At 37.5% G+C, this 13,070-nt stretch overlaps 1 protein-coding gene across 6 annotated transcripts in view; it reads left to right on the forward strand.

The window, feature by feature from the left end:
• Nucleotides 1-13,070, forward strand: part of FYB1 (FYN binding protein 1) — a 68,145-nt gene that overhangs the window by 21,350 nt on the left and 33,725 nt on the right. For all 6 annotated transcript variants that reach the window (XM_075078523.1, XM_075078526.1, XM_075078527.1 and 3 more), the window contains one exon: nt 1,056-2,202. In XM_075078523.1, the coding sequence (XP_074934624.1) occupies nt 1,056-2,202 (1,147 nt within the window). The remainder of the gene's footprint in view (nt 1-1,055; nt 2,203-13,070) is intronic.

Raw genomic sequence — 13,070 nt, forward strand, 5'->3', positions numbered from 1 at the left:
TAACATCCCTGCTTTATACCATTAGTTTTACATTTTAACTTCCACACACATAAACAAATCCCATTTAAATAAGTTGTGAATCAGATAGACCAGCATATCTGCTGCAGCTGCACTCCTGCTGCTGGCTGGGAAAGGAGTCTCTGCTGCAGAGGGTCTCTGGAACCCAGCACAGTGGGACCAGCTCACTCCCTTTTTCCCCCATCCTTCAGTGCACTGCTTTAATTTTACTGAACTCAAATGGATTGAGCTTTTTCTTTCAGTTCATATTAAAGACTTGTCCTGAAAGCTAATGAATATATTTCAATTAAAATGTTTCAATTAAAACATTTTTGAAGGACCTGGGTTTTATCCACTTGGAATTGTTCAACTTCCCCCCCTCCCGCACCCCAAATTTGACAATATCTGGGTGTATTGATTGTAATTTCTTCCTATTTTACTCTACATGTTTTCATTTGCATCCATGTACACACAGTTTTTCAGATACAAAATGGAGAAGAGAAACAAGGACAAAGCAAGGGTGGGGGCAGCAGCAGGGAAGAAAATTGCTGAGAAAGGAAAGAAAAACTGACACACACACTCCAAACCAGAAGAATCTCTGTTTTCACAAAGGAACTTGCAGTTCTCCAAATTGCTGGCAGGAATAAAGCTAGTCTTGTACATAATCCAAATTCTAGTACATTCTTTCTCACTACAGGACACTCATACTTTTAGGGATACATTAATTTTATAGCATGTATTTTCTTATATTTATTAGTTCAGTTCCCAATTCCAGAAATAAACAGAAATTATAGTATGCCCAAAAGGAACTGTATGATCACTCTCTAAAGGCAGTACCTGCACTAAGAATTTTAAAAAATTGTGTAACTACAGCAAGGATATAACAAAATGCTCAGCTTCTCTAACCGTACAGGAAGATGTGCTACAATATCTCTACAGCCAATCAGCAGTACTACAAGCCTCAGACCAGGAAACCCTTTAAAGTACAGTATGTGTGAACATTGCAGCGGGGACTTTCTCATTGCTGCTCTTTCTTTTTCTCTTCTTTATGCTTATAGGATGGCAAGGCAGATGTGAAGTCACTCATGGCGAAATTTAACACAGGTAACAGCCCCACAGAGGATGTTTCTGGTAACAGTCGACCCTTCAAAGGCCCAGGACAACCTATCCATATGGGATTACAGACGAGGAAAGCAGCACTTGAGAAATTTGCAAATCAAGGGAACGCAAGTTCTCCTTCAGGACCCACTCCCTTTCACAAACCTGTTCATCCTAAGCCTCCTCTGGGGGTCAAGCCTTCAACTGATGATAAAACAGAAAAGGATCCAAAGCCTCCATATTTGAAACCAGTGGCACAAAGATTTGGGGTTCAGCTTCAGGCAACTAACAGAGAAAATGATGGAAAAGCTGGAATCACTAAACTGTCCACCAAAACCAGTGACCTGGCAAAAGAAGAACCAAAGCCTCTGTATCCAAAATCTGCTGTGAACAAGTTCCTTAACTCTGCTCCTCATGAGAAAGAAAAAAATCCTCTGGGAACAAAAACAAATTCAAATTTGGCACCACAGGAGAGTGAGGCAAAACCGGCATTTTCAAAAGTAGCTGGAGTTAAGGAAAAGTTCATGTCTGCAACGCAAGAAAATGAGCCCAAGCCTCCTTTCTCTAAACCACCTCTTGCACAGAAGCCTTCCGTAACCCATGAGATTTCCCACAATGAAGACACTTCTAATAAAAACGTTTTTCTGCAAAAGGGACTATCAGGCCCTAAAACAAATATACACTCATTTAAAGCAGCAAAGGAAATGGATGAAAATAGTAGCTGCGCTACAGAAGCTGCAGGCAGTCATTTTTCTAACATGGTTCTTAAGCCTACTGGCCACTGGTCCAGCTCACCTCAAGGCACCCCAAAAACTGTGGAGGAAAAGACTGAAGAAAAGGGAATGAATGCTGCCAAGAACATCTTCCTCAACAAAATAATCCAGGAAGAATCAAGCTCTTCAACTAAGTTCCATAAGACAAACACAGTGCTTGCTGCAGGAAGGCCATCAGGTGGATCACAAGAGAAAGAGGATGGGGACAGGAACTCAGGAACCCCCAAGCGGAAAACCTTGCCCCCCCTGTTCAAGCTGGGCCAGCCCCCGCAGAAGCCCAGCAGACCCCCCAGCGTGGACCTGGAAAGGTTCCGGAAGAGCAGCCCAAAAGACAGTGAGTCCTTTCTGTTCTTGCATTCTTAGGTATTAGCTTTTTATGCCTTTAGTACCTAATTAATTTCAGGTGGAATCTCCTCTTCTATTCAGAAATAACACGAGACCTGTGTATCAGACAGCCCCTTAAAGCTTTTACCTATGCTGGTGTCTCCTCCATACAAGGCAGAAATTAAAATTATGTTCTTCCTCCCTTAGTGATAAAATGTAGGATAAATGCTTTCTTTTTTGGGTTTATTTGTTTTCCAAAAATACTTAGATGTAGTTATAACTGGTGTCAGCAAGTTTAAGTATTATTCTCAATAGACATTTAAGTCCTGACTTCCTATAAATAAGGTGTTGATGTGTGTTCTTGACAGTAACTTCCTGGGCACGGCTTGAGGGCCAGCAAAATGAAATACAACCTGTAGTAACCACAATTGGGTGTTTTTTTTTTTGTTTGGTTGGGTTTTTTGCCTTTCACAATGATTAATCACAGCACGACCCTAAAGTCGCTGTATTTGAAAGATTATTTAGAAAGTTGAACTATGCAAAATTACAGAATCAATTGTTCCCATGTGGTGCTGCATCAATTTTATACACAGATCTGAACCCAGACTCCAAAAGCATCTCCTGGATTTGGCATTTTCTGTAGGTTTGCATGACTTCAGTAGTGTGGCAGTTAGTAGCACCTGAGGCTCTGCCTCACTCTTTTTGTGAAGCACCAAGCCTCTGAACTTTCTAATGATCATAATCCAGGCATGAATATTAAGGCTTGTCACTAGGTTTCTGTAAAATTTGAGACGGTCTTGTGTGTGATGAGAACTTCTGTAAATATATATCAAATATCTGGGAGGACACAAACCCCCATGAATAAAAGAAATTACTGTGACTCCACTCCCACAAAGAGTTCTGCTTCAACAGGTTCTTTTCACCGCGTGAGACAAGTTTCAACATCAAAGTATGCCCTTGAAACTTTCCTATAAAAATGTAGTTCCTAAAGTTAGACCCACATATCCACTGTCACCTCCTTGAAGGAGAGATCAGTTTTGAGAAGGTTCTGAATGTTCTTAATTCTCCCTTAAATCACCTGTATTTCAAACTTTTGGGTTAAGGTTTTTCTCCAAAGCTTTTAGGCACTCTTTGACAATTCTAAAAAGTTAAAATTAGCCACTCTAGTTGCAATGGGTGATGCCAACTGACATATTTATAATACAAGTTTTATAGTAGCTGAAGGAGGCTTTCTCTTTTTTTCTTAAAGCACCAGGTGCTAGGTACTATGACTGCAGAAGAAATTCTGATCACATATTAAAATCAAAGTTCTAGGTTGTATAGGTCCAGATGAAAGCTGTTCTTGATCTCAGTGCATGACAGAAACAAGGACAGAAATAAAAAAATGTATTCTTGTGTTAAATTTTTGTATTTGGGTCAGGTTTTTACTTTTTTGTTGTTTTTTGTTTTTATTAATGCACTGCTGTCTGCATTGAACTCAGGAAGCAAAGAATATATTCAATCCTTACATATTTTTTTAGCTGAAGTAATTTTAACCAGTTATGTCCTGCAACTAATTGTGTCAGGTGATACACACAACTAAGTAATTTCTGATAATGAGGGGCATTTCACCTGCATTGGTCTGCCTTAACCATCTCTCTTAGATTTAATTAAACAGATTAAACTTAGAGTCTTAAATTTTCAGTGTAGTCAGTGGGAAAGGGAGATGCCCAATGGTGTGATTCAGAGCATTAAAGTTAGATGCCTAATGTAGCTGAAGGTAGATGCTCTGACTAACTCCACACTGTGCCTGTGCAGAACATCAGGTACATTCATGTAATTTAATTGCTACAAAATTTGTTGTTGTGCCTTCCATATTTAGAATACAGTATGGCTCGCAATTCAGCAGTTTTGAATGCACATAAGACTGGTCTGCCTGAGACAGGAGATATTCAATGGGGTAATGACCAGATGAAAAAGCTCAGAGCTGACTTTCTCTAAAGACAAAAAGCCACACCAAAAACAGAGAGTGTGCATGAAACTATATATGTTTATTATTAATTCCACTCAAAAATTATGAGTGTATCAGTAACATAAAACGTACTTTCTTGTCAGCTGCTACATTCTGATTTTCCTACGGTTAGGGAAGTGTTCTCATAAATGCACAATCAGGACCAGATCCTCAAATGGTATAAATCTGTGTATCTCTTTAAAAGAAATATGCCAATACACAAGAGTCAGTGCAGCTGCCTCTTCTCCATAAAGCACTGTTCAGCATGACTGGCTTTACTCAAGTGCCCAGAGCAGTCTCAAAATGGAAAGACAGCATATTCAGCAAATGACACCAGCAAATCTTTTTATTAAACAAAAACAATAAAAACTTTGCTAGCTAGAACTTCGAGAAGCCCTGCCATTATTTTTTTAAAAATAAATATTTTGGTTTATTTCTAAATAATTAGTGGAGGAATGATTTTGTTTGTTTGTTATTCAATTATTTAAACTTTTTTCTGGTTCCCATGCAGTTATAGACACGAAGCATTTTTTCATCCTCTTTTTAAAACTGAGGGTTAGAAATATTTACCCTATGCATTTAAAATTAATATTGTGAACAGAGCTATAGGGAAAATACCATAATTTTTGCTAGAAGGAGGATCTCCTGTTATCACCAAACAGCACTAGTTCAGCCACTGGCCTGAATGAGAACATAAGCACTGGGAACATGAGAGATGGGGCTGCCCAGTATGGTGGCACAAGCGGTTCTCCAAACATGTTGCAAAATACACACCCAACTAAGCAGAACTGAGGGAGCAGACATGATCTTCTCTAGTTCACAGTCTTTGGGTCAGGGCAAGACTGAGAGATTTAGAAACCACATCAATACGAAGCTGTTGATAGTGGGCCTGAACTTTAGCTTTGCTCTGTAGAGCTGGCATGTAGACCTTGATGTTCTGCTTGGCTTTACTTAATGCAGCTCATTTCTTTGTGGCCAGAACTCTTCATAGAACAGTTCTGGTGGAGAGACCAGGTGTTCTATACTGAATCCTGAACAAATTCATTTTCAGCTCAACAAAGTTATTTACTGCTGCTGGATTTCATGGAATATTAAACTTGAATGACAAAATCTACCTGCTTTGGAAAGGCAGTTAAACCAAATTTTTTCCTTTTTTTTTTTTTTTCTTTTTAACTGTCATTTCAAGAGTCAAAGTCATGTCAGGAAGATGCCACCCCCACAGCACAAATTCTTTGTGCTCACTACTTTGTCCTTTCAAACAGCAGCTTGCCATCGTTGCTTAATTTCCTGCTGTGATTCAGGTGCTGAGTAAAAAGAAGAAAAAGCAAATGGAAATGGTTTTCCCATCCAACAAAGATTTCTGAGATCTAACCTTCAGGGGTTTTCATCTGTACTAGGGCAAATGTTAGGCTATGTGTTTTCCTTTGAGAAGAGAAAAGCTCCACACATGTCAGTTTTGTACTTGTCTTAGAGGCATGTGTCTGGGATGCAGAAAACTTCGTACCACCTGATTTAAACCAGGAGTTTGAACTTGGCTTTCTCAGAAGTATCAATTCACCCCTTTTTCTTTGGTTGTTATCCTTTCTTATGAAAGTTACTTTACTGTTTTTTCGTAACCAAGTATTCACTGGGCATGAAACAACTTCAAATGCTAGAGGCTGACAGACTTACCTTAGATGCAGCAGTCCTAATCATGTGTGGGAGAAGGATTTAAACTGTCCACCATGCCTGCATGAATGCTAAGGGGTACTGGTTTGGTGCTGGCCTTGCTTCAGATTAGAAATTTTCACCTGGTCCTGAAAAACTTTTAGTGATAAAACCTCTGTAGATAAAGTGTCTTGCTGACAAAGGTTTGACTATTGCTGCACTACTAATTTCCAGTGAAGGCAGGCTGTAAGAAATTCCTGTCTGGGCCTGTGAATACATGGCACTCTGGTAAATTCCTATGTTACTTCCCATTACGGAAATTTTCCCTGAGAGTAGATCATACTTACATCAGCTTATAATCAATGAGATGCATGTGCTTTCTAGATTAAGAAAATAATATTAATGATACTGTTTTGTAATAAATTCCCAAAGTGCAAACAGAGCTTTGTTAGAAAAAAAGAAGAGAAGCAAAATAATTTTACTGACAGTTTTCCATATGGGTCCACAACCATACTGTTGCTTTCAGAGGAGAACTGCATCTGGACTGACCCCAGTGGTATCGTGCGTGTACAGATGGCCACCCACAGAAAGTGAGTTGAAGGCTTGGAGTTCCTAGCACTCTAAACACCTCTGAACATCTCATGAATGATCAACAATAGGGCTTCAGCTAGGGAGAATATTCTGAGATGTACTGGGAGAAGCAAAAGGAAACTACTGAATCTAGGAGAAAAGAAGATAGTAAGAAAATTCTCATGATTTATAATTTGGGTTATGGTTATGTCTGCAGTCCTTGTTGAGGTTCTGTTCTGTGATGGATTGTATATGCACACAGTGACTTGGCTTTCTGAGCTGGGTAAGACAACCAGAGAGAAAGGAGGAATTGAAAATTGAGGTGCATTGTCAAAGTTATCACAACACTCTGTTGGCAAAGTAATTATCAATCACCACTCCTGAGGGCAGTAAATGTTTTAAATGTCTTTGCCAAGCCCCTTTAAACCAGTCAGTTGTTGCTCTTACTTGATGGCAAGATGAACAAGCAGCTTCCAAAGTTAAAAAGAACAGGAAGAACAGGGGATTTTTTTTTATCACAGGATGTCATGGCTGTTCACTGCAGAATCTGGACTTAAAAGGTCAATGTAGGTTTTCTTTATTTGCCCTCAGTGCTTGATTCAATAAAGTTATGCAACAGCTCAGTATGAAGGTGTAAGGGGATAAAAAGAATTGTAACTTCAGCCAAATCTGTTTCTAAGACAGATGAAACTAAACGTAGCTTATGATATCAAACAACATTGTTCAGGGTGGGGTGGGGGTAGCTGTGTGTAATGATGTGATGCCCCTGTTTGCACAGGTGAACCACAGCATGCCATAAAACCCTGTGCAGCTCAAGAAAGTGTCAAAATGATAGTTTTAGAATAGCATGATAATTATGTTCAACATAAAGCATGGACTTTGCTCTATATAGCTAAATGGCTGAATTTTAAGCAAGATCAAAAAATGTACTGAAGTGAGACTGTGGGAATTTGAAGACCATCAAGGCTTTTTACCTAGTATTTTATTAGATTTCATGGTATTGATGTCCATTATTAATGGTCCCCTATCCATTTACCTGAAAACTATGGAACTAAAATTGAAATTATGGTCACATATATCTGCCAAGAGCTTAACTTTGCTGGAGCTGCTTGAAAGCAACTGCAAAATCTGAACAAGTAGTTGTATGTAGTTTTTAGTGGAAACAAATGTAAAAGCTCTTCAGCTTTCTTTAAGGATGTTTCTTTCTCTCCTCCTCTGAAAATGAGACAACCCAAACAATTCTTTATTCAGCAGCATTATACTGAAATATTTTACACCTCTGAGAAACTGGAGAATCAATTTTTGAAGTTCCTAGAACTGAAGAACGATGCTCAGATGAAATATAGTCAAAGTGTGCATTTATTGTGAACATCAAACCACACCATATGAAAACCTACACAATGTATATAGTCTGGTGCAAGTGCAATGACATCACCTGTGTGGGTCTGACCCAAACGAGTTGCATGGGATTGGTATAAGGTCAGTTTCAGAAAAGAGGTGTGAATTCCTTTCTGATTTCAATATTATTTCTTTGGCCATTTTTTAAATAGTTAAACCTGTAAGTTCCAAAAGACCAGTTGAATTAAATTTCCCTTAGTCTTTTTGCTCACCTCTTCATTCTCCAGCTATAATTACATGCACCATAATTACAGAATATGCATGTAAGACTAAATTTTTCAATAAGCAGAGTGAACACAAGCTTTCAGTTTGCTTCTGCCACAGAGAAAAATGTTCAGATTTTTTAAGAGCCTCCACAGCAAAGAATATTAATACTATGGAGGAAACCCTGCCACAATTAAGTTTTTGAAGCATTACCTTTAATTGGTCGAGGATTTGCCATATAATTCTGCTAAAATATGTGGACAAAACTACAAATAAAAATGCTAGTATGGCTTACAGCACTGAAAAAGATAAATCACTACAATTTAAAAATGAATGTAACCATCCTGTTAGAAATATGAATGAGACCAGTTATCTGCCTAAAGAAAAAGATAAAATTAATCCAAGTTGTAGGGAAGGTCTGTCCAAGTCTTGAGGGAAATCAACATTTATTATTACCCTGCAGAAGCCTGTTCTGGGTACAACTTGTTGTTGTTGTGCATTAGGAAGCAAAAGTACACAAAAAACCTCTTGCAAATTAGTATTTAAATTCATCACCCTTCATTGTTTCCTTAGCTACAGCAGTTTGCAATATCTTTCAAATAACTTAATGTATATTTTCAGTTGTAAAGCAACAAAGTGTATGCATTAATAAAGCACCAGAGGACAGTTCTCAGTTGTGAATTGTCATAGCTTCTGCAGTTAGCACATTCATAGATCTTCTCCTAAAAGTCTCCATCTTTGTTTGTCAGACCCTATGCGGCACACTTGTTCCCTTCCAGATGGTCTGATTCTAGTAAAATTAACAGTAAGATATGAGTTGTTTCTGCCATAGTATGGTGGCACAGAAATATATTTTTCTCACATATACACTTGTTATATTCTGTGTATGAGTTCTAGTCATTCCTGTACTAGACAACACTAAACCCCATTGAGTCACCTATAATCATTCCTGAGTGGAGACTTCAGAATCTAAGATGCAGATATCTGAAGATAAACCATGCGAATGCCCCTGTAAATTCTGTTGACTAAGCGTAAATGACCACTTGCTATAAATTCCAAATACACATTGACGTGCGGTTTGAATTGTTTTGAGGCCACTTCTGATTTGAATCAAAGTATATGCCTGACGTATTCACTCAATAGGTCTGGACTTCTGCAAAGGACTGAATGAAACTCATGACGTGTTACACTGTATTGGAAACCAGTGCCCACACCAGCAGGGTCAGTGCTGGGTGGGTTTAACACAATGTCTTTGGGATTATACCATATACAAAAGGATTCTTTGTGAAAGAGTGTTGAGAAAATTAGTTAGAAAGGATAATTTATAAGGAGGGCCAAAAAAGACAGCTATGACTTTATCATGGAAGGTCACAGAAAGGAAACTGCTAGAAAGAAAACAGTAAAACTGATGGAACTGAGTAACTCTGCTGTTTCCTTGTTTTAGTTTTTGAAATCTTGTTATTTTCTACACCTATTTAGATTCACATGAAGAAGACGTTTTGATGAACCTTCATCATTTGGTTGCATGACATGGGTCACAGTATACAAATAGCTCAGCTGTACCAAAGCTGCAAGTATACTGAAACCTGTCCATATCCCAGAAAATAATGTGAATACAAATTATATTAATAATTTTAATTTAGAGCTTGATAAGGACAATATGAACTGGGTGAAAGTTACCCATTCTTTACATTGGTACATATTTTGCTGAAAATCTACTTTGCAACTAATTGCAGCAAAGAATTGTGTCCAGCATATCATATTACTTTATAGACAGCTTTATGGTAAAGCTAGAAAAAACCCACCTTTTTTCCCAGATATGCAAAATTATTGTTGTGATGAAGTTGTGGACATGTTGCTGGTACCATTAGTGGAGAACACATCTCGAACCCTAAAAGTTTTGTGTTTCACTAGGTCAAAAAAATGCTTTGTAGTCTGTTTACTCATAATTACAAGGATGTTTGGCATATACTTCTCATACATTTAAAGTCTGATACTTTCTGAAATTTCTCTTTGAGGTGGGAAGTCTTAAATTCTCTGTTTAAATAATATTTCCCTAGTGGCTCACAGGTATAAAACCTATGCAGCACACAATTATTTGACTTTGAGACAGTATATAAATCCTGGGCCAAGTATTTCCATCTTTTTATTTCCTAGTCCTACTTTGGTTCACAGGAAGAAATACTTAATGAATTTTCATCACTTGGGTAACAACCCATTACATGGGTAAAAACACACAAGTTAGTGAGTTGACTAATTAAGTTAGTCATCCAAACCGTTCATTATAGGAAACAGCCAGTCATTCCTGAAAGCTTTGATCTCGATTATTAAATACTAAGGTAAATATTCAATACTAATAGTGACAAAAAATATTAAGCATTTCATAGTAAAGATCTTAGGAAGCTTTTGAAACAGTATACTACCAATTAATTTTATCCTAAAAGGTTCATTTTATTAATTAACATTTCTAAGGTCATCACTTTCCACTCAAAACTGAACCCTCCTAAAATGTGTGCATTTGGAACAACAGTGTTCCTTGTTTGCAGGTCCTGAAGAGAAAATGTACAAACCCTACTATTTGAATGCATGACGTTGTTGCATGGGAATTTTTTATGCAGCTGATGTTTTATATATCAGTGTTTACACTCCCATGATTAATTTTTAACTAAAATTGCATGCTATGTATGAAGTAATTATTTTTCATATTGAACAATAGGTTTAAGAAATAATCAACCCCTTCATCAATTTGTTGGTTTGGAAAATAAATAGTAATATTTTAAGTAAATTTGTTCCAGTCCATTTTCTTTTGCTTACCTTTGCATCATTGTACACATTTTCTTTTGCCCTCTCTTTTAAATATAAATGATTTACCAAAAATCTATTTTAATCTATTGCTATCTTACTTATCCTCCATCTCTGAATACTTCCAATTGCTGTTCTTTTTTCTTGCCTATTAAATGATACCATGCTATATAAAATTAACTGGCTCAGTTTTATAAATATTTTTTATTAAAAAAGAAGTAATCATTAAGGCTTTTCATCAGACAATGAAAAGTTTCACCTACAGTTCAACTGGGAATTAATTTTGTATTCCTCTTTAGATAAGGATAGGCTTCTGCATATGATTACACATTTGTAGTTTGAAATCACTTTCTTTATGCCAGTCAGCACTGCCCAGACGAAACATTCTGAATATCTAACCTCACATTTAGTCACTGCAAGACTCAGTCATGCAAGCTTTTACATACCAAAGTACTTTGGATGAAACGTGTGGTTTTTTCTTTTGGGAGTACGATTACATACATGCTTAATATTTTTCAGTTGCAACCTTAAATGTAGATTTAGATGCTTACTTTCAGGTGTTGTTTATCCTTCATCTGTTTGTCTCTACGTTCTCCCATCGAATGGGAAAAACCCTCTACCAGATATGTGGCCTGGGAATTAATATGTCCCCTCTATGTCATTTTGAGACTATAAGGCATTATACAGGTGTTACATGTTACATTAAATACCCTTGAGGTAGTCTGTGTATCTGCTCTGGAAACAAGTTTTTCCAGTTGAGATCAATGAGAAGTTCTGCTTAAAACTGGACAAATTCTCCATCTGCTCTGATTATGTTTTATATGTTATATGAGCAACAATCAGCAAAGGTCTTAAAATGGAATTTTCCCCTTTTCCCTTCCTCCAAAACACCCTCATTTTTTTGGAGGTTATTTCCTTCATACAAGGCTGAAAAGCAGCTTTACCATCTAACTGAAAGTAGAATCAGAAGCGATGAGGAGAATAAAAGAAAAGAAAATTAAGAAAAAGACTGTACCTGGGTATTTCTTAAAGTGGGCTCTGGACTCAAGGAGGGTAATAATAAAAAACTTTCTGTGGTCTTTTTTTCAAGGTCTGAGCAGTGTCTCCAATAATCTTTGTGTCTCTGTTATTACGGTACATCTGACAACAGAATAATCAAAAGCATTGAGCTTCAGTAATGTTGTAAGTTTACCTGCTTACTTTGAGCAGCTCCAAAGCAGCATAATTGTGAAATCTGAAACCATGGCTTGTATCTAAATGAATATGTGGGTTAGGGAAGTGTTGCAGAGAACGGCGCTCTGCACATCATGAATAAAGTAGGAAGTGGGTGATCAGCTGCTGCAGACGTTGTTGCAGGTTCTTACCAAACCCTCTGTAAAACCCAAAAAGCTTCCCAGATCTTGCATGTAGAAATGGTGGTGTGTTTTGCAGTAAAACTGAAAACAGGTGTTGCATTTGCAGAGTAGGTCAAAAGCATTTTGTTTTATAAAAAGATGTTTCTTTCAAAACGCAAAACTTTTGACTATGTAACTGCTTGAAAAATCCTGAAGTCCTTTTTTATAAAAAAGGAAGAAATTAATTAAGAAATTTAAAGTTCCAGGCATTTTTTCCTACAGAACATTTGGAATCTCCTTGCAGTAGCTGATCATTGTCAGGTTTTCTTTACATTAACAAAAGCAGAAGAGGTCAACACCTCATCAGTAGCTCACTGCATCAGGGTCAAAGGGAATAAGGTCTTGCCAAAGGCCATACTCTAGGCCAAAAAAGGGGGCATGGTCTGTTTTTTAGGATATGAAGGGAAGAAATAGTTTTTCCCCTGTATGTGCAAGAGACTGCCTTGTTACGGAAAGAAATTTCTTACATGTCTATTGCTATGTATTTCTGGTGAAGTAGGTGCGATCAGAGTGAACTTGAAATAGAAGGCAGTGTGGTATGCATTGCTGTTCAGTTTCAGTTTTGTTTAGTACACAATCTTGGACTAGAAATTTCTTGGTCAAGGGAATGGATGGCTTAGATGCTACAGCCTGATACCTTAAACAAAAGTCTTTGCAGTTAAGTCTGGACTGTGTAGCGACTGGAGGCCAGGCTCATGCGTTTGCAAAAGATTTTGTTGTTGATAAGATGCAATACAACTGTCTGAGCTAACTGGAATTTTTTAAGCACTGTTGACTTTGAGAGCAAGAATACATTACTGCAGCAGTCCAGCCAAGGTGTGAGAAAAATATGAATAGCTGAAGCCAGACCACCCTCTGCCAGGATGGGATAGT

The sequence above is a fragment of the Phalacrocorax aristotelis genome, chromosome Z, assembly GCF_949628215.1.
Source record: "Phalacrocorax aristotelis chromosome Z, bGulAri2.1, whole genome shotgun sequence".
In the NCBI taxonomy this organism is placed as follows: domain Eukaryota; kingdom Metazoa; phylum Chordata; class Aves; order Suliformes; family Phalacrocoracidae; genus Phalacrocorax; species Phalacrocorax aristotelis.